The sequence below is a fragment of the Bos taurus genome, chromosome 1 (assembly GCF_002263795.3).
Source record: "Bos taurus isolate L1 Dominette 01449 registration number 42190680 breed Hereford chromosome 1, ARS-UCD2.0, whole genome shotgun sequence".
NCBI classification, from domain to species: Eukaryota; Metazoa; Chordata; class Mammalia; order Artiodactyla; family Bovidae; genus Bos; species Bos taurus.
The window spans coordinates 67,192,420-67,214,543 of NC_037328.1; the positions used below are offsets into that span (position 1 = coordinate 67,192,420).

The 22,124-nt window shown below is 36.9% G+C and overlaps 1 protein-coding gene across 1 annotated transcript in view; it reads left to right on the forward strand.

Annotated features, from left to right (window-relative positions):
- Nucleotides 1-17,805, forward strand: part of SLC49A4 (solute carrier family 49 member 4) — an 88,625-nt gene extending 70,820 nt beyond the window's left edge. Inside the window, exons 8-9 of the mRNA NM_001101287.1 lie at nt 9,771-9,953; nt 16,771-17,805. Coding sequence (NP_001094757.1) covers nt 9,771-9,953; nt 16,771-16,886 — 299 coding nt within the window. The 3' untranslated portion in view covers nt 16,887-17,805. The remainder of the gene's footprint in view (nt 1-9,770; nt 9,954-16,770) is intronic.
- Nucleotides 17,806-22,124: the final 4,319 nt, after the last annotated feature.

Genomic DNA, 22,124 nt, shown 5'->3' on the forward strand with positions numbered 1-22,124 from the left:
CTAATATTTCTGTAGGGAAACTCAATATTTAATATTGTATTATGTCTTCATTAATTGAATTAGCTGTAATAGGGAAATAAATAAACTCATGATTAGACATGTTTCAAAATCTTGACTCTTATGCTAAAACAAAACTATGAAAATACATTATTCACCTTATCTGGGAAATAGATGTCTAGCCTTGCTAGCCACGATTCACATGCCATTTTTCACTGAACAGATGAGTACTTTGAAAATGACATTTTGAAAAATGTTAGCACTTTGGTGTTGAGTTTGTTGAAATAATGTAATTTAACTGTTTAACAGAAGATGCTTTGGGAGAGGTTCTTTAATGCAAGTTCCTAGAATGCCACGGTGGTGATGATGGGTAGGGGGGCATAAGAGGGAGATGATTAGCTAGACAGAAATCCCTTGAGGGTGATAGCCCATTAAAAGCTGACTTCAAATGGTAATTAAAGAAAGGAGATATATATGTTTGTATTGAAAATCCTGTGAAATGTATAGACTAGAGAGTATCCTCTTAATATATTTTCATGCATTTTACCTTTGTTAAGATAATTATGTCCAATTTTAATAGCATGCAAAGAGATAAAAACAAACACTTGCCCAAAAATGAGGGGAAATGAGAAAACTCAGAAAGGGTGATGAGCATAATTAAAGAAATGCACATTATTATGGAAATTAGAGATTTTAAACTTTAAAGAAAGAAGGCTAAGTAGTCAATTATTATTTTCAGTTTTATGAACTAAGAGTGAATTACTCATGTTCGTGACTGATTAAGGGGCAAAAATAGAACAGGGATTAAAAGACGAGAATGGATTTATGAAAGGCTCAGCGAAATGCTTCTTACTGAAGAAGGTCTTGTAATTAATATTCATCCATAGAGATTTTCAAGGGAAACAAGTCTTCAGGTAGAACCTGTGTTTCTTGAAGGTGGAGGGTTTGACCAGATGGTACATGTTCCATGATTTAATAGCACATTGCCTTCTGCAGAACCGTATGTCATTCTTTGGGAGCTTAAGAGTTGCTGATAAACCTCGACCTATGATGTCTCATTTCCCAACCAGTCTACTCTGGGCCCACTGTTTCAGAGGATTATTAGTTGTGCTTCATTTCTGCAAGATAATAACTATGCTTTCCAGCCATAAGGGACTGTAAACATAACAGTCTTTATAGGACTGAATTCTGCCAACAAAGGGTCTAAACAAGAGACACGCACAAATTAATAACATGCAGAAAGAAAACCATCACCATGAATGAATACTGCAGCAAAATATGCCCCCTCCTCTTTTGAAACCCTTTCAGGTATTGCATGTTTAAATTAGTGATGGGTCATTAAGGCCACAGCAGTCATTTTTAGGAAGAAAAAGTGAGGCTGAGTTGAAAGGCACAGTTCAGTGATATAGAAATGTGTATTAGTATGTGTGTATATATAAATGTACATATGTATTCTATATATACAATATGCTCAAAATGTATGAGGAACAATAGTTAGCAAACTTTTGAATGTTTACCCTGTGTCTTTACATATATATCTTTATTTCCAAAAGGAGTATTTTCATTTGCAATGTCAAGTTTTAGTTTTTATAAATATTTTTAATAAAGGTCTAATCTATAATAATTCCTAGTTAAGTTTCCTAACATTTATCATGAAGTAAAAATTCAGTCCATATGCACAATATTAAAAATTTGTCCAATAAAGTATATTAATGTTAATAAACCTATTCTTTAGGGAAATTTCTTGACTCTACTCCTTAAAATAATTTATGATTGAAATATTGTTATTTTATAATCCTTGTTTCATATTTATAATGCTTCTTAATAAAACTGTAAAAAAGTTTCTGTTATTATCCTCTATGAAGCACCTTTAAGATTTTATTTTTAATATCCTAGTTAAGCTTTCTACCTACATGTATCTAAATTTGTTATTGATCTGCTTAAATGAACCTTAGTCATCATCTGATATAACTTATTCAATAAATGAGCTCTTCCATTACAACCTAGATATATGTTCATATGACCACAACTTTAATGAAAACCTCCCTTTTTAAAAATTTTATTTTCAATTGAAGGATAATTACAGTATTGTGTTGGTTTCTGCCATACATCAACATGAATCAGCCATCGGTATACATATGTCCCCTCCTTCAAGTCAGTGATGGCAAATTCATGTTTCTTTTTTTTTAGCCAGAGTCATTCTTTTTTTAATCAGGAAAATGTCTAGTCCGACCTCCGACCTCCACCCCATCCCACCCCTCTAGGTGGTCACAGAGCCCCAGTCTGAGCTCCCTGAGTCACACAGCAAATTCCCACTGGCTGTCTGTTTTACATATGACAGTGTATATGTTTCCGTGCTGCTCTCTCCATTCATCCCACCCTCTCCTCCCCCAACTGGGTCCACAAGTCTGTTCTCTGTGTCTGTGTCTCCACTGCTGCCCTGCAAACAGGTTCATCAGTACCATCTTTCTAGAGTCCATATATATGTGTTAATATATGATATTTACTTTTCTCTTTCTGATTTATTTTACTCTGTATAATAGACTCTATGTTCATCTGCCTCATTAGAACTGACTCAAATGCATTCCTTTTTATGGCTGAGTAATATTCCACTGTGTGTATATATATATATATATATGTACCACAGCTTCTTCATCCATTCATCTGTCAATGGACATCCAGGTTGCTTCCATGTCCTAGCTATTGTAAATAGTGCTGCAATGAACATTGGGGTCCATGTGTCTTTTTCAGTTATGATTTTCTCAGGGTATATGCCCAATAGTGGGATTGTTGGGTCAGATGATAGTTTTATTCCTAGTTTTTTAAGGAATCTCCATGCTGTCCTCCATAGTGGCTGCATCAATTTATATTCCCACCAACAGTGCAAAAAGGTTCCCTTTCCTCCACACTCTCTCCAGCTTTTATTGTTTGCAGATTTTTTTGATGATGGCCATTCTGACCAGTGCTAGGTAATATCTCACTGTAGTTTTGATTTGCAGTTCTCTAATAATGAGCTATGTTGAGCATCTTTTCATGTGTTTATTATCTATTGGTATGTGTTCTTTGGAGAAATGTCTGTTTAGGTCTTCTGCCCACTTTTTGACTGAGTTGTTTTTCTGGTATTGAGTTGCATTAGCTGCTTGAAAACCTCCCTTGTACCCAGAAAACCCACACTTCTGTCAACAACACAGGAAAATTAAGAAGTTGGGTTCTGAACGTTCATCTTTGAGTATATGGCTAAAGCCTTGTTTAGCTCTCATGGGAAAGCTGTATTACAGTATCATAGATATCTGCTAAATAAAGTGAGCACCAGAAATACTAAAGAAATCCTAGTGCATATTCTACAAAGGGCTTAGCAGTTGGTTTCCTTTTTGTCTTTTTATGAATGGGATTATACTGTTTTTCAAAAAAAAAAAACACCTCCCTTGTTAATCAGCTCTGGATCCTAGGAAATTTTCTTCCTATCCAGCTGTAACTCATTTGGAGCAACACATCTCCCACAGAGCAACGTGGCCACATTCTACTTCCACTGGCAGCTCTCAGAACACTTGAAGATACCGGTCATGTCTCCGTTAGCCGTTAATCTAAACACTCCCCAATTCTCACAACCTTTCCTCATACATGGATTCCATACCACTAACCAGCATAGTCACTGCCTTCTAAACCTACCATAGCTTGTCGGGACCCTCCTTAAACAGTATTACTAGAATTTAGCATTTTCCCTGCTGCTTTTGTTGTTGTTTAGTCTTTTTAATTGTGTTCAACTCTTTTCTGACCCTGTAGACTAGAGCCTACCAGGCTCCTCTGTCCATGGCTGCACTTGGCACCCAGTGGTAGGAGGCTGTGGCTTCTCCTTGCCTTTTTTGCTTCTTTTAAAGAGAATGAAGTAGAATTATCTTAATGCTGTGTGTATAAATGGCTGCTGAGCCCATAGGTGTCCGTCATATTCCTTTAGATTAGGAATGATTTGAGGTTAGTGTCCTATTTACTGTTCCAGCATAGCTGCTTGCATATACAAGGCACTTGATAAATGATTTTGCAGAAAAGCTTAAGCTAAGTTTTCCCTTTTATATACCTAAGCAATAATTCTTGAGCCCATTTTACATTTATCATGATTAAAGTTCATTGTTTTTTTCTGTAACCTTTTGGTGCTCTGTTTTTGATTCTGTTATCTGTCTTCTGTGCAGTCACTTCCAGCTTTTTGTGTGGAACACAGATTTGAGAAGCATTCCTTTTGTGTCAATACCATTGGATAAAAGAAATAAGAGAAAACTACTTTTTTCAGTCTGATACAGTGGCTTGGTGGGAAGTACACTTGATTCTGTAGATTTAATTATACTATTGTTATTAACACTGCTAACCTAACATTGGGTCTCCCTGATGGCTCATTCTGTAAAGAATCATTTTGACTCTCAGAAATTCAGTTACTTTGTCTTACTTTACCTGCCTTGAAGAGTTAATAGGATGGTCAAATATGACAGTATATTTAAAAGCAGTTTTAAAAGGTGTTTCAGAAATTATATAAATCCAAGATTTGAAGTTGTTATTGTTTTTGATGACATCTTGAGAATCTTATTAAATGTTCCGTAGAAATAGTTCTTCTCTGAAATTTTATGATTTGCTTTATAACTGCTAATCACCTAAGATTTGAGTGTCTTGGCTAATAAAAATGTATTCACACATAGTTTTACTTCCCAAAAGTCTAGTAATTTAGTTTGTCATTGGAAATGGGTGGAGAGAAGAGTTCTTTCAGGGTTATGATCTTAGTATTCTTGAAAAACATGCATTTAAGTGGGATCACAATAAACTGTGGAAAATTCTTCAAGAGATGGGAATACCAGACCACCTGACCTGCCTCTTGAGAAACCTGTATGCAAGTCAGGAAGCAACAGTTAGAACTGCACATGGAACAACAGACTGGTTCCAAATAGGAAAAGGAGTACGTCAAGGCTGTATATTGTCACCCTGCTTATTTAACTTATATGCAGAGTACATCATGAGAAACACTGGGCTGGAAGAAGCACAAGCTAGAATCAAGATTGCCAGGAGAAATATCAATAACCTCAGATATGCAGATGACACCACCCTTATGGCAGAAAGTGAAGAGGAACTCAAAAGCCTCTTCATGAAAGTGAAAGAGGAGAGTGAAAAAGTTGGCTTAAAGCTCAACATTCAGAAAATGAAAATCATGGGATCTGGTCCCATCACTTCATGGAAAACAGATGGGGAAACAGTGGAAACAGTGTCAGACTTTATTTTGGGGGGCTCCAAAATCACTGCAGATGGTGATTGCAGCCATGAAATTAAAAGACACTTACTCCTTAGAAGAAAAGTTATGACCAACCTAGATAGCATATTCAAAAGCAGAGACATTACTTTGCCAACAAAGGTCTGTCTAGTCAAGGCTGTGGTTTTTCTAGTGGTCATGTATGGATGTGAGAGTTGGACTGTGAAGAAAGCTGAGCGCTGAAGAATTGATGCTTTTGAACTGTGGTGTTGGAGAAGGCCCTTGAGAGTCCCTTGGACTGCAAGGAGATCCAACCAGTCCATTCTAAAGGAGATCAGTCCTGGGTGTTCTTTGGAAGGAATGATGCTAAAGCTGAAACTCCAATACTTTGGCCACCTCATGCGAAGAGTTGACTCATTGGAAAAGACTCTGATGCTGGGAGGGATTGGGGGCAGGAGGAGAAGGGGACGACAGAGGATGAGATGGCTGGATGGCATCACCGACTCGATGGACGTGAATTTGAGTGAACTCCGGGAGTTGGTGATGGACAGGGAGGCCTGGCGTGCTGCGATTCATGGGGTCGCAAAGAGTCGGACACGACTCAGCGACTGAACTGAACTGAAGTTATTTGGTGGTACACAGGTCTTTGTTTTTGGCAATGTAAATTACAAGCCTATGAAATTTTATTAACTTCTTGGAGAAAAATTCTGCATCAGCATTGTGTTTTGTTCTACTAAATTACCTTGACTTTTTAATTGATAGGCAGTTTATTTTAATTTTAGTATCAGTACTATAGAAAGTCATGGAAATATTTAATGATCATGTAGTTTGAACCCTCTGATGAGCAGCAAATTATCTTGTCTGCCCGACTTTTAATAGATGACTTTCACCCACTGGATCTGCCAAACTAATGTGTAAAGATACTGTATCAGACTCTAAACTGAAAATTCAAATGGAAGTCAAATTCAGACTCATAATAATCAGCTTTTACTTTGTGCATGTCCCAGAATACTGGGGAGAATATTAAATCAATCCTGACACAGATAGTTTTCCCTCATTCTGATTATGAGGATCTTAATTTAACCCTTTCCTGTGTAAATTATTTTGATTCTTTAATTTCTATGATAACAAGTTATTTCACAAATCCATTTAGCATAAAGCAATCTCGTGATCAACATATTTATAGTAATTCAAGAAGCAAACACTGTGAATGAGAGAATTGAATGAACGTACTTGGTTTCTTTTTTATTTCTGTCCTCTGAAGTTATATCAGCAGTCTTAGCCCACTTATCCTACATATAACAAGAATTTTAATAAATGAAGTGGGAATATTTATGTCAAGGATCCTGGACCAAGGCTGGATTATATGGATCCTGGATGTAGACATCAGGTATGTGAGTCGGCTCTCACACTGATAACCATTTCTGAGTCAAGGAGCTAACAAAACTGCATAAAGTGGAGTTGGATCAGCTGCCAGTTAATTAGTTTACAATGACATTTCTCTTTTTATTTTATTAAATAGGTAAAATAGACACATAGTAAAAACTAAGTTCAAAAAAGCAGAAAAGGGTTTACAGTGAAAAATGTCTACTATCCTATGGCCCCCAATTTCCCTCTGTAGCGGCAACCCTGAATGTCAGTTTCTTAGGTATTTCCAGAAAATTCTATACATTTATAAATAAATGTGTGTGTGTGTGTGTGTGCGTGTGCATGTGTGTGTGTGTGTATACCTTACACTGTTCTGTACTTTTTTCATTTATTTATTTTTGCTGTCATTACCATCAGCAAATACAGTTGTTTCATTTTTAATGGTTGCGTAGGATACCTTTGTTTGGATGTTTGATAAATTTTTAAATAACCAACTCACAATTGGTGGACATCAAGCTAGTTTTTAATGTTTTCATACTACAAACAATATTGCAGTGAGTGTTCTGTATATATGTGTACTGCATAGCTGTGGGATAAATTCCTAGAAGTGGAGTTTCTGGATCAAAGAGTAAGTGCATTATTTGATAGATGTTCCCAAATTACCCACTACAAGATGAACTGTTTACAGTTTCATTCACAGTGGTTTTCAGACAGGATTCCCTGCTTCATCAGCCTCTACTTTTCTGAGACATCTCATGCCTCTTTTTTCCCCCACACCATGCTTGATAAAAATCAGTAAAATCAAATCTCTTTTCAAGACTCTACTGACTGTGACCCTTTGACTGTGTCCTCATTTCACCTTATCATTCTTTCTTTCCAACATGCAATTATTTTATTAGATTATGATTACTTTTCAGTTATCACACTTAAATTTTCCTGATTACAAATTGCATGTGAGGGTATATTTCCTTCAGAAATATAAATGTCAAAGGGATTATTTTTAAGCATATTTTTTAAAAACAGCTAATTCCATTAGTGGTTTGTGAACTCTTTCTTAGAAGTTGCACTCAGTTCTTAAGCGTTTGCATTTTCTTATCACTTATTTCAGTGTTTTATCATTGTATTTATTTATTTTTTATTGAAGTATAGTTTATTTATATTGTGTTAATTTTTGCTGTACAGCAAAGTGATTCAGTTATAAATATATATACATTCTTTTTTAATCTTCTTCTCCATTATGGTTTATCATAGGATATTGAATATAGTTCTCTGTGTTATAGTCAATGTTTTATCATCTTTACTATCTAGGATTATCTGTTTTGGGGTCAGTAGTGGTCTCTGCTCTGATTACCATGACTAACCATAAGTTAGTATAAAGTGTTTTTTAGATAGAATACACTTCTATAAAGCTACCAGTGATATTCCATCTCTAGATTTCCTAATGTACACTAATGAGTCATGTGTAAGGAGAATGTGTTGTTGATTTGTGTGATCCGTGTCCAGCAAACATACAATAAGCGTGAGGTGTTGGGTTTTAAGAAACTCTTGAAAATTGCATTATGTTTTAAATATGTTTATTGTATCTATTAGATGCTTCCCATTTAATCCTGTGTCTAATCTGGTCATCACTTTAGCCAGCAGTGTGTCCTTTATTCACCATCATCCTTTTGTCCTCTATTTCCATGTGTCTTCTAATCAAAGAAAGCCTAAGTAATCACCAACTATTTGTGATAGTAGAATGTGAAAAATATCTTCTAGTCCTGAAAGGCCAGTGTAATTGGAGGAGGAAGTATGAGTTGAGATTAATTAGAGAAATGCTGTTAGGAAACAGTGGATGCAGATTTTTTTTTTAACTTCTCCAACAACGTTAGGGATTATTAATGATTGCAATTGAGTATGGTAAATTCTGGTAATTTGATATTAGTTCTATGAATAATACATAACAGATTTAGAGTAATTCCCTCACTTTCTTCTGTTCCTCAATAGAAATTTTTTCCTTAACAAATATTTTTATTAAAAATATTTTCCTGGTAACTTTAAGGTTAAAATAATTGCTACTCACTATCATCAGTGGACATGATATACTTATTAGTCCAATGGGAGATGTTTTAGGTTTCTAAATAGGATATCTGTCTTTCCTCATTGATTCTGTGATTTAGTCGCTAAGTCGTTTCTGACTTTTGTGACACTGTGGTCTGTAGCCCACCAGTCTCCTCTGTCCATAGGGTTTTCCAGGCAAGAATACTGGAGGGGGTTGCCATTTCCTTCTCCAGGGGATCTTCCCAACCCAAGGATCAAACCCAGGCCTACTGCACTGCAGGCAGATTCTTCACCGACCAGCTACCAAGAAAGCCCGTTGATTCTGTATTCACCTTCAAATTAACATTTTTGAAGATTTGTATGCAGACAGTAGCATTAATATAATTATTTGGAGTGGGGCACATTTCTCTAACCATTCCTCTAAGAATAAGAACAGTGGCCTTGTTCAAAATTTTCACTATAGATTGAGTTCATAGGCTATTTATAGGCTAATCTGGGATCCCAGCCACTATTAATTATACATTTCTAGGTGACATTTTTTTTCTATGTTCCAAAAATGTCATGTATTTAAAAAAAATTCTTGACCTGAAACTCATTCTAAAATTGAGGACTATTTCTATTTTAAGTGTTTCTCCAGGAATTACATAGTAGATAACTTTTATTTTGTGTTTGAAGGCTGTTATTAAACAGTCTTAAAATATGTAATTTTCAGTAATAATTAATGTCGCTTACATCTTTTCTTAGATTTTAAGTTTTCTTTAAAATTATAGAATGAGTCTAGATTTTGTGTTAAGTTGCTATATTTTATCTGTCCCTCAATATGCCAGGAGTGTGACTCAGGGGAAAGAACCCTTTAAATTGTAACAGTTAAAATTGTTTTTGTGCTTTAGAGTAATCCACCAAAAACATAAAGCAAATAAACTGGTAATCATTCCAGCTATAAAACCTTTTCCTATATACTCCCCAAAACCCGAGCGAAGAGCTGACAGATGTGTGAAGCTTTATCCAACTTCATCACTTGCCACTGAGAAGAGGTAAAATTCCAGAGTTAATACTCATGAAAGAGACACCAAAACATCCATCTGATATGACTCACTGCCACTCCTGTGAAACTGAAATGTTTGTGTTTTTATTTTAGTGACATTGTACGCCTCCTGTATTCTCCTGGGAGTGTTCCTGAATAGCAGTATACCTATATTTTTTGAGCTTTTTGTGGAAACTGTCTACCCAGTTCCAGAAGGAATTACTTGTGGAGTTGTCACTTTTTTAAGTAATATGTTCATGGGAATACTTTTGTTTTTTCTCACATTTTATCACACAGGTAAGAAATTTGACTCTTCATTTACTATCTAAATGTGTCCATTAGGAGCGAGGTTTGTGGTGCTAATGTATAGACAATTATGTGACGAGTTCTAAGGTAAATCACTTTATTTGAGCTTTCACGTGCCAATAAAAGAAAATATCTTCAGTTGCTTTTCTTGAAATGCATCCTAGCCTAAATGTAATGTACCCTAACCCCTCGCACACACCTGGAATTTCTAATTTAATTAACTTGGACAGGGGCCCAGCATTTCTACCTAACCCTCCAGGTAATTCTAACATGCTATTTCTCATTGAGAACCAATGATATCTTGCTTTAAAAAAAATTACTTTGACTCTACTGTCTTAACATAGGGTTGAAATTAAGGTCAGGGATATATATGTAGTTTAAAGCCTTATGGATAATGAGAAGTCACTCAAAGAGCAGATCCAGTGTATAGGACAGCTTGTCCAATGAACATTTTATGATTACAGAGGTGCTCTTTGTCTATGCTGTCAACACAGTAGTCACTAACCCCACGAAGCTAATGCAGTTACCAACCTGGGTTTTTCATTTTATTTCATTTTGATTAATTTAAATTTACATTTAATTGCTACATGTGCCTGCCGAATTGGTCAGTGCAGGTATAATGTGCAAAGAAGGTTAAAGTTAGAGTCCAGGGGTATGCCTTTGAAGAAGAGGGAGGTCCTCACAAAAGAAAGGATTAGGGTCCTCAACCCACATGGAGGAGCTCGCCTTGGACCAGAGGAGGTGGAGAGAAGGCAGTGTACAAGCCTTAGAAGCAGACATCTCTGCCAGGCACATTGCTCGGGGAGAGTTCCTTCTTGATGTCATCAACTTTTCTGCTTAGAAGCCAGTTCATCTATGATGAGCTTGTGGGAAGACAGTGGAGAAAGGGCCTAAGGAGAGAATGAAATAGCTTTTGAGGGGGTGGGAAGAACTGCTGCAGGAACAGCTGCAAAGCTCACTGGGCTTGTTGAAGGCAGACCCCACGGTGTTGGGGTTGGCAGCTTTGTAGTGACTCTGCTTTGCAGTTGCTTGGCTTTCTCTGATACTGTCTTTTCTGCAGTCCAGATTTTGTCTCCCTGGTTTAGAAATTAGGGGCCCAATTATTTAGGCTTCTTTTTCGCATGTTAAAATAAAGATTTATACTTATTTTATACTTCTACATGTCTTGTTTTTTATTTTGTACTTGTGAGTTGTAAATATAAATCTTTTATTAATTTTTATGAGGTTTCTGTCCCATTTTATTTCATCTTAAACAAATGAATATTACCACCTTTTTTTTTTTTCTGGTTGATGTTTTCTTAACTACTTATCAGATACCAGTAAATATGGGTAATTTGAACATGTAAGAATCTAATTTATAGGACTCAAATATAAGAAATGCTCTGAAATGTGACAATTCAAGAAACCTAATTATTTTCAGGAATCCTCACAGGCTTGTAATTGAAATAATAGTGACAATAACATCATTGACTCAAAAACAAATTTTTGAAACTTTAACAGCTGATGAAATAAAATCTCCCTGAGCTTTGGACAGCTTTTGGCAGAGCACTTTCACCTCACAGCAAAATCCAAATGCTATATTAATTTCTTACTATAATTAACAATAAACTAGATCATTTCTGTCAATCAGTAATTCAGGAAAAGAAGTTTTCAGCTTTGCTAAACCTGATATCCATTTGGTTTGCCCTGTGAACGACAGTAATATTTTCGAAGGCGATCTTAATAAGGTCAGACCACTGTTCACTGTCCTCCTGGAAATGTGTGTTTCCATTAGAGGAAATGCCATCACCAGGTGTCAGGGTAAAGTCTTTGCCCCCCAGTTAGTTTTCTAAATGGAATCATATAACAATTATTACATTATCAGCTTTAACCCACTTCAGTAGTGTCACAGTTGACAGAGATGGCTGTTGCCCTTAGCAGTGGTTTTCCAGCTCGCAGACACAGGTGGGCTGAGTAGTCCTTACAGCCTGGCTGAGCATGCACGGATTCTCCTCTAGAATGGAAATTGCTGTGTCTTCCCAGCATTTAAAAACATCAACAGTAGATGCCAGATCATGTTACCCTTAACAGACCTCTTGCACATGACCTATAGAATATAGGAGACATGTATTTATTGGTCAGTTTAAGGCAGGAACCACTCCTGCGCTGTCTGACTGTGGAGGAGGCCAATGCATTCCTACCACTGTGCTCAGCCAGGAGAGAGTCTCTGCCGTTCTCCTGATTCCTGCATGTGGCAGCCTCCGATTTGTTCCAGTCAGTCAGTGCTCACTCCTCCTTTTGCAGGTTCTTGGTAACCAGATACAAGCAGACATTTGTGTTTCTTTGTCACAGGCAGTGTTAGAAACAGCACCATTTCTGTTAATTCCTATCTCACTGATATGATCGAGGGTTTATCTAGCTGGGGGAAGAAAGCTTCCCTCTTTTGGGTTGGTTTCTGATCACATGTTCTTACACATATCTGTATAGATAGAGGTTAAAGGTTTCTACCTAAACTCCATGACTACTGTGAAAAATAAAACTTTAAATAAAAATTAACCAAACAGGATGATTTTCAGGACCAAAAAAAAAAATCTCAGTATGTTTTGACATTTTAGAGTTAATGAGAAAATCAGTGTGAAAGAGCTTTAACCAGGGCATGACTGGCACTCACTAAATTTTTTTTTTTCCTTCTGGATAATTTTTTCCTTTGTGGATAATTTTTTTTTTCTTTCTGGTGATGATAGGAATTTAAACATATAGGCTTCTATTTTTTAAAAAATGTTTTTATATGCTTATTTTTCAATGTGTGTGAGGAATACAAACAAACCCACACCCCACAACTTTCTAAGGCTAAAAATTTATTAGAAGTATGAAAACTCTGTTGAGATTCTTTCCCTTATGTTTATTTGATCTCCGCCCCCAGAAGTCCCACAGCAAAATTCAACATGCCTTATAGCCTGGGTGTGATGATACAGAAATGACAAATCTGAAAACAATTATGTAAAATTATTTCCTAAACTTTTATTTCCACAACGTGGTATGCTAAATGTTGAATATGATAAATTCCCTTCCATTAGAACCAGTGTTTGAATGTCATAATTTAGTCAATTTTAAATTTGAAAAACTCACCCAGAAGTTAGTTATATGTCAGAATTCAGCTATTAGTTACATGATTGGAGAGTCTGATTTTTAATCATCATAAAGATTGGTGGTTTTTTAGATCACTTCTCAAGGCAGTACTAAACTTCCTGAGCGGAGTTCTTGTTTCCCCACCATGTGCTATCTGGTAGATGACTACATCAGATGTGGCTTTTCAGAGCCATACAGACTAACCCAAAATGACCACATTAGAGTGCTTTGCCTGGCAAGATAGGCTCTAGTATAGATTTGCCTGCAGATTATAGCCATTGCCATCATGGATGATGAATGTCACATGGGCTCCTATACCAATGCCACTTGACTTACGTGGAGCCCTAGGTCACAGTTTCCCCTGTTCTGTGTTGATTCTGCTTTGGAACCTGGGACCCTATCAAAGATTTCTTAGAGTTTGTCTGACTTGGGTTTTTCAGGGTCACTTTCAAAAAACGTTACTTGCTCCTTAATATAATCATATTTGCAAAACTGAGTTGCTTTCTATAATATTTGCTTTGCAAATCTCAGTGAGTTATTTCAGATAGCACAGTGATGTTTTATCCTAATGACTTCACATACAAAATCCATTTGAGAATGCTGTTATATTCTTTATATGCTCTAAAATGTATTCTAATGTTCTATTTTTATAGTTTGTAGCTCGTTCTGTAGTTTGTATTGTCTGGGTTTTGTTGTTGTTCTAGAAGCTCTGCAACAAGTTTTGGCTAAAAGCATTAAAGGTTTTTAATTCAGTCTTTCATTTTGAAGTAGCCAACCATGAATTTGAGGCTGCGAGGGAGGTGTTGTCTGGTGGTTACCAGGAGAACAGGTTCAACAGATGTGTACTAGTGAGAAGTAATTTTATATCTAAGAATAAAAACACAATGTGACAGTAATTATTAGGTAATGTGTAATTAATGTAACTATTAGGTAATTAATGTGGGGTGAAGGGAGTATTACACTGTGAAATCATGGTGTCAGCTAGTTCTCTTGAGATATAGTGAAGACAGTTTTGTTAAATCACCATATTTTGGCTAAATCAACAAAGTAAGTAGCCAAGGCTGGTTTTGGAAAGTGTGTTATTCCAAGTTATTTGGAATCAGACAAATAAGTTGAAGGTGGTAGAAACTGAAAGTGTGGCATCACTGCAGGGAAAGATGAGGTGAGAAGTAGAATGGTTCATCCTAATTAGTTCAGTCCCAACAGAGCCTCAGCATTTTGTGCAGAGCCCTGAAACATAATATGTGTCTCACTGTAAATTTGTAAATTGACAGAGTCCTCAGGCTGCAGCACAGGAGATGGTCAAGGACCAGCAGAAATGTAGAAGCAAATCATGAGCCTTGGAGTAGGAATTTATATGCTCTCTAGTGAAAGGCAAAGGGAAGGAGTGTTGGAAAACCGTGCTCACTTTAAAAGATACAAAGACAGTTTTGACGGAAAAGGACTCTGTTGGTTTAATCATGTCATATGACCCTGGACTTCAGAGAACCACAGTTCACTTCACTCCTGCCAAGTCAAGTCAAACTTTTAAGCAAAGCCATTTCCTGCACATCAGAGCCACTTTAGCTGTGGTGTATGTGAATGGTTTTCAGTGGAAAATGCAGAATTTTTCCTCCCTGACCTTCTTCTCTCTAAACAATAATTTCTCAGAACACTGGTAGTTGGGTAAGCCAGATGAACTCACTGTAGAATGGACTTGGCTTTTTGGTGAGAGGTGTGTGCAGTAGTGAACATCAACCAACAAACCATGACACTGAAGAGCACTTTCAAGTTATTTCTAGAAATTTCATCTAAACCTAGGTAGAAGGAATCATTTTACAATACTGATGAAATAAAGGTCTGCTTTGGCAATATTTGACTAATTTCTAGGTTTAATGAGAGCTAGGACAAGTTGATCGTTGTTACATGTGTGTTACCTTAGCTCCCATGAAATACAGTCTCTAAGGTTTAGAAAATGTCCTTGATGTAGATTTCTTGTCAAGTGATGTACTTCCTGAGCTACTGCTTTAAGCAAATTTTAAATTTGACTTTAAAGTCAGAAACGCTTACTTTTCGTATAAATGCTATGCTGTTATCTCTATTTTGCTGCTTTTTTTTCTCTTATTTTTCCACTGATTCTTTTTGCCTGTTAAAATTATCTTCAGAAATCCAGAGGCTATCTGGTTAATATAAAAGCAGAAAATGCTGGGTATGCCATTTCAGGGAATATTAGAATAAAGACAAGATCCCAAAGATCACAGCCTTTCTGAGTATTTAGATTATAGTCAGTCCAAATAAAGGACAGAAACCAGCTTTGTGTAAAAAATACCATTGAAATACACATCTTTGTTGCGTGCTGTAGAATAGCATGTCTGACTTTTAAAATGTAGAAATGGAGAGGTTAGGGAGGCTGCTTTTGTGAACATATTCCAGGGGAAAAAAAGTGTTACAGCACCTTTTCTTACCGGTTGGTTTTCTGATTTCCATTCCTGAGCATAAATTGCTCTTTTGGCCATATGAATTATGGATTAATCTAAAGCAGCAGCATAGAATCTTTTGGATGATTTTTGAAGATTAAGGCAGTATTAGCATTCTGTAGAAACAGAGAGGGAAAATATAAAATGTATAGCAGTGCCCAAAGGAAAAAATGTACTAGGAAACATATTTCCTTCATTTTTGTTTTTTAAATTGAAATTGCTGAATGGATATTAAACTAGAGAAGTTAACCACCCCACCCACCCTCCATCACCACCACCACCAGATTCTTTGTGCCAAGAAACTGCTCACTTCTACACCAAAACCTCAGAACTGACTGACAGAGGGGTCGGGATAGAAGGAAGCTGAACAGATACATGGCTCCAGGGCCCCTGGAGCCAGAGGAAGCAGCCAGAGACAGCACAGTGGGCTGGGCAGCATGTGTGTTTTGGTAACAAGAGACCCAAGATTGGCCTGTCGGAGAGTTCTGAATTCATGAATGAGCATTTTTGAAGAAGCGCATTCTCAATTCCATTAAATCAAAAACATCATTATTTGAATTGCCTGTTTAGATGATTTCTGTCAATTTTCTGGTAATTGGCATCATACATAACCATTCTGATGGTAGGAAAAAAAGACTAGAAAGAAGCCAAAGTATTCTCAAGTAGTATCTCACAGGGTCGAATTAGGATTCATTTTATAATGTTTTACTTATTATATATATATATATATAATATGTTTTACTGTGATTACTGTATGATTTTTTGCTGAGAGTTAGGTATGTCTTTCCCCCAAAATATAAAAGTTTTATCTTAATTCAGGTGATTTTGTTTGTCTGTCTGATCCATCAGATATTTCAAAACAAGGATAAGAGTGATGGTGAGAGAGGGCACTTTATATATAATTAACAAACTAACATTTAAAGGTTATTGATTTTTTTTCTTTGAAGTAAGATTTGTTTTGTCTTGCCACTGAAGCCAAGGTGGATTAAACTGATGAAAAGTCATAAGCAATACTGATTAAAAATATCCACAGGAAAGCCCTGTAACATATTCCATGCATCACTTAGACTCCAAATTTGTCACTGTTTATTGAAAGCCGGTTTTCAGGCGTCCCAGGGCACATTTATTGTAAGTGCTTATTTTAAGTGCCTTTGAATGCAAAGCAAGCAGGTTGCAGCCAGCATACAAGTGGCATTCTGCTGGGGACACGTGAATGCTTACAAGTGCATGTTTTTGTCTTGCAGAGTTGTCTTGGTTCAACTGGTGCCTTCCCGGGTCGTGTTTGCTCAGTCTCCTTCTCATTCTGTGCTTCAGGGAATCCTATGACAGACTGTATCTTGATGTGGTTGTCTCAGTTTAATAGCACAGACTCGAAGGAGTTTAAAAGGAGACTGGAAATCAACACTGCCTACTGCACATTTGCTTGGAATTGCACAGGAAAAAAAATCAAAAGGAGAAGAAAGAAACTTCATTCAGAGGTTTTGTTAGGTTATAGGTGACCACATTAATTTAATTACTACTAGGTCATAATAATGTGGAACTTGAGTGATAATAGTGGATTTAAAACTGCATCAGTGACATACCTGTGCCGGAGTCGGGTTAGAAGTGTGGGCTTACCCAGAAAGCACTACCTAGGTAATTCCCTCTATGTTTTGTGCCAGTGCTAAGCTACTGATTGGTTCATTTTAGTTATGAAAAGGAATAAAGGGTGCCTATCACATAAAGATAGCTCCTTCCCTAAGCCACATATCAGAATAGGAAGAAATGCCACTAACTTCTAAAGAAGTTTAAACCCTATATCAGATTTTAATTATAAAATAGCCAAGAGGTGTTTCAATGATAGAAATTAGCCACATGTACACTACATTTTTTTTCTAATAAAGCAATTTCTTATGTGACTCCTGATTTGTAATTAGACTGGAAAGCTTCAGCCACCTTAATTATGGTGGCCAGCTGCTTTCTAGTGACCTCAGAGCGCATACTTTGTATCTCGATCTTAACTTATCCTTGTTTCTGTGAAATACAGTTTCATCTACTAGGCTCTTAAATGTTTATATTGAAGGTGACTAAATGTTTAATATAGTTGCATTAAATGCTGTATGAAAAAATGTAATTCCGTTCCGATTTAGCACTTTGTGAAAAATGAAATTACAAATCCCACATTACATCCTGTGTCTTTGGGCAGATATATGTGTGGTGGCATGGGATGGGAAATCCAGCACCAGCTGTTATTTACCAGGGTTGCATTTTATTAAATAACCCTTATTTGAAAATAACAATTTATAGCCTTGAAACTTTCAAATCTGTGGAGTGATTTCTGAATTCCTTCCTTGTATCTCCATTCAGGGTATAAAATATTCAGTTCTATATGGAGTCAGTATATTGGAGAGGGCAGTATTTTGCCATTTCCTGCCTTCTTACTGTAAATGACAGCTTTTTCAAAAATAACACCCATTGGACAGCTCTTAGACATGTATTTCACTATGACATAAAGTAATATGCTTTCGTGGGGTTATGGTATTACCACTCTTCAGATTTACATAATTCTCCTCATGCAAGAAAATCAAATAATCTCTCAAAAAGTCCAAAATAATATTTACCTTCGTTGTTTTCAGCTTCCTCCAATTCCTTCTCCTTTTTCCTCACTTAAAACCGTATCTTCATTGTCAACTATGTATGTATATATATATGTATATATATATATATTTATTATTTTTTGAGGATGTGAGTACAGTTTTTGTCAGCTAAGTATCTATTTTATTTGTCTTTTCCTGGACAGGCAGAGTGTAAGCCAGCTCCTTCCATTAGCCGGGGTGCTGAAGTAAGGTTAAGGGAACCTGGTCAGCATTTGATCGACTCACCGGCACACATGCGCACACCATCACACATAGTCCCATATACTCCCTCCGTTCCCCCTTGATAAGTTGAAGGCTATGCATTAACTCACCTCCGTCCTAGAGGAAGAGACTATTACCGCCAGCCTTCTAAGATCCTAAATTGTGCAACCTGGAAAGTAAGGAAATCCTCAAATTTAACATCTGTCTTCAGTCAGCTTTAGACCATCCCCCTTTATAACCTCCCTGCTAATAACTCAGCAGCCAGAACTGAAGGAACTTGCTAAAGAGAAGAAAACCTATGAAAGCTAGGCTTAGTTCCCTTTAACTTGGTAATTCTTCTTAAAAATGAAAGGAAAGCAGAATTCTTCAGTATAACTGAAAGCCAGTCAAGACCCAGGCCGTGACCCGGGTGCTAAAATAACCACCACCCCCTCCTGTTTAGAATGAGGCTAGAAAGGCAAGGGAAGAATTATGATGCTTTTGGTTTTAGTGAGATTTGTTGTGTTTCAGGGCATTCCTATATAAAATTTAGCTATAAGACTTCTCATGCAGAGCATTTTAATTATGGTTAATTCTATTTTTAACACAAAGTGAAAAATAGCGTTTAAAAGTATTGCCTAAAAGACTGATTAGTTCAAAGACACCCCAAATGGGCGGTGATTTTAAATCCCTTTGTTGTACCAGGCACCAATCACTGTTTTTAGCATATGTGACATGAGATGAGATGGGTCTGTCTCATTTACTTCTGCTTACCCCCTCCGGCAGATAATTGTTCTAATCACAAACTGCAGCAGTGTTTTTAAGTGATCAAATTTCACATCCCAAACCTGATAGAGCACCAAAAGGCTCTAGGGGTAGGGGGAGGATTACACATTATTTTCTAACCTGTGTATTTCCAAAAAAAATTTTTTTTTACTTTTTGTATTTCTCACATGCATCAGAAGAATAGCTGTTATCCCTGCACTTTATAAACAAACATTAAAGAGTCCTAATTAATTTTATAATTAAAAAAATCTTAACCCTCTACTAATCCAAGCACTCATTTTATAATTTATAGAAACAGTCCCAGAGAGATAAAGGCCCTTGCAAAAGGTCACAATTCTAGTTAATGACAAAAGTAAAACTAACTATAACCCTCATCTTTAACTCCCAAAGTAGTGTTTTTCTCTGCCTCACAGAATTGGAGCTTAATTTGTATACACTTCGGGATATTCATGAATACACTTTCATGTTCAGAAACGATGGGGCTTAAGAGTAAAATGCCCTTAAAATGAGGTGATTGCTTGATTCTAAGTAAAATCTGTCTATTTTCTTTCTCGCTATCCTGTTGGTGTTCTAACATTTCTAAAGTCTTAGCCTGCAGTAAGTGACAGGATCTGAAGTTTCTGATGAATAATTCAGTCCTCATAAACAAAGTCAGTAGCAGTATTAATTGGTAAGGACATGTTACAATATAGTGTAAGTTCCCTGTGGCTTATCAGAGAATACTTCAGTTTATGGGAAGAAGCATTTTTTAAATATGGTATGTAGTGGAGATACAGAGCAATTAGATACACAAATGCATTTCACTGGAGGACAGAGCTAATAAGCTAACAAGAGGGAGTCAAGCACCATTTTGTGTATTTAAGCATATATAGCCTCAGGGCCATGTTTTAACATAGATCATACATTCATGTTTAATTATTGAGAATGCTTAAAGCTTGTCTTTATGAAGCCTTTCTAATGAGAGATTCAAACTAAGAGATTTTAAATTGAGGAATTGAATTCCCATCTCATCTTTTAATTCTCTCTCTTTTTTTTTTTTTACTATTTTTATTAAAATCTAGGCATTCATCTTGCTGTTTGAATAAGTACAAGCTTCATTTTAAACAAGATCAAATGCAAATGCACAGTAGATTTGCTTTAAATTAATGTTAAAAATCACAATAATTTCACATTTGTCCCTGAAAAAGTAAATACAGGAAATACTGTTACTATACAAATGCAAAAGCTACGATATGAAGAAAGTGTCCCGTTGAAAAAGAAACATATAGAAAACTATGAGGATATTTCATCAGATCTATTTCTAAATGTAGGAAAAATAGAATTCCACTTTGTAGGATTATAATCATACAGAAAAGAATGGTATAAAAGCTTATTTCCATATTATCAACAGTTTGCTAGTCTGTTGGGAAATATAAACAATACTGAGGTGGGAGAGTGTTGGCCTATCCCGTAACAAAACTTAACAGGGAGAGTTAGGTGCATTTTTAGTAGCATCCATTGTGCTCGATAGTGATGAGTTTCTGCTCAGTAGGCAGACATCTTGGCCACTCTGAACACTCATGTCCTTCCAGGTCACCTCCTGGTTCAGTTGGAACCTCAGACTTAGGGGATGGCCTCCAGGGACTAATACCAAAGCCCTTAAGAGACCCTTGAGAGTGTCACCTCTGAGGGGATGGGAATGATAGAGGCTGTGGGCAGAGTACAGGGAATGCTGTTCAGTCGCCAGGTCATGTCTGACTCTGCGGCCCCATGGACTGTAGCATGCAGGCTCCTCTGTGCTCCGCTGTTTCCCGGAGTTTGCTCAAATTCATGTTCATTGAGTCAGTGATACTATCTAGCCAGCTCATCCTCCATCATGGCCCTAAATCTCTCCCCTAAACCACCCTTCTTTTATAAACAATTTTAGTTTGCTTTTGGTCAGGACTGAAACACCAACCCCTTGTTTCACGTAAAAGTTTCCTGAGGCTCCTCTTTACTTGTCCTCACTGCCCTGTACCTCAGTTTTCTGAACACTTGCACGAATCTGCTCTCAGCTCCATCATGGTCTCTGCTTCCTTGAGCTGACTTCCTAGCACAAGCTTCTTTACCCTCAACCCCTCCCTAAGACCTGGAGCTAAAAACTCGATCTCTTTCCTGGCTAGTAGTAAAGCCAGATACCCAGGCTGTCCTCTCCTGAACAGGATGATAGCATGATCAGAACACAGGCAAATCCAGAAAAACCTAACAGTTCTTCTCACAGCCAGATCTTAGAAATTAGAATATTCTCCTGCAATGGGAAGGGAATTACAACGATCTCTCACAAGTTTCCCTAGTTATTATTTGCTGTACTTTTAGAATGTGGACTAAGCTCGTGCGTGTAGTCTTTCTCTTGTGCCTTTGAACCTGGTACACTTCAGACAGTAGCTTTGCATCTCAGCCAACACTCAGAAAGAGAGCATAAAACCACAATACCCTGGCTGTTCTGCTCATGCAACAAGGGAGAAATAATTTTTTAAAAAACAGCTAAAAAATGAGACAAAACATGGAATTCATTTCAGCATACTTGGAGAAATGATAAAAACACATCAATCCATTTTAACTGTCAGTTCAGTTCAGTCACTCAGTCGTGTCCAACTCTGCAACCTCATGGACTGCAGCACGCCAGGCTTTGCTGTCCATCACCAACTCCCAGACCTTGCTCAAACTCGTGTCCATCGAGTCAGTGATGCCATCCAACCACCTCATCCTCTGTCATCCCCTTCTCCTCCCTCCTTTAATCTATCCCAGCATCAGGGTATTTTCAAATGAATCAGTTCTTTGCATCAGGTGGCCAAAGTATTGGAGTTTCAGCTTCAGCATCAGTCCTTCCAATGAATATTCAGGACTGATTTCCTTTAGAATTGACTGATTGGATCTCCTTGCAGTCCAAGGGACTCTCAAGAGTCTTCTCCAACACCACAGTTCAAAAACATCAATTCTTTGGTGCTCAGCTTTCTTTATAGTCCAACTCTCACATC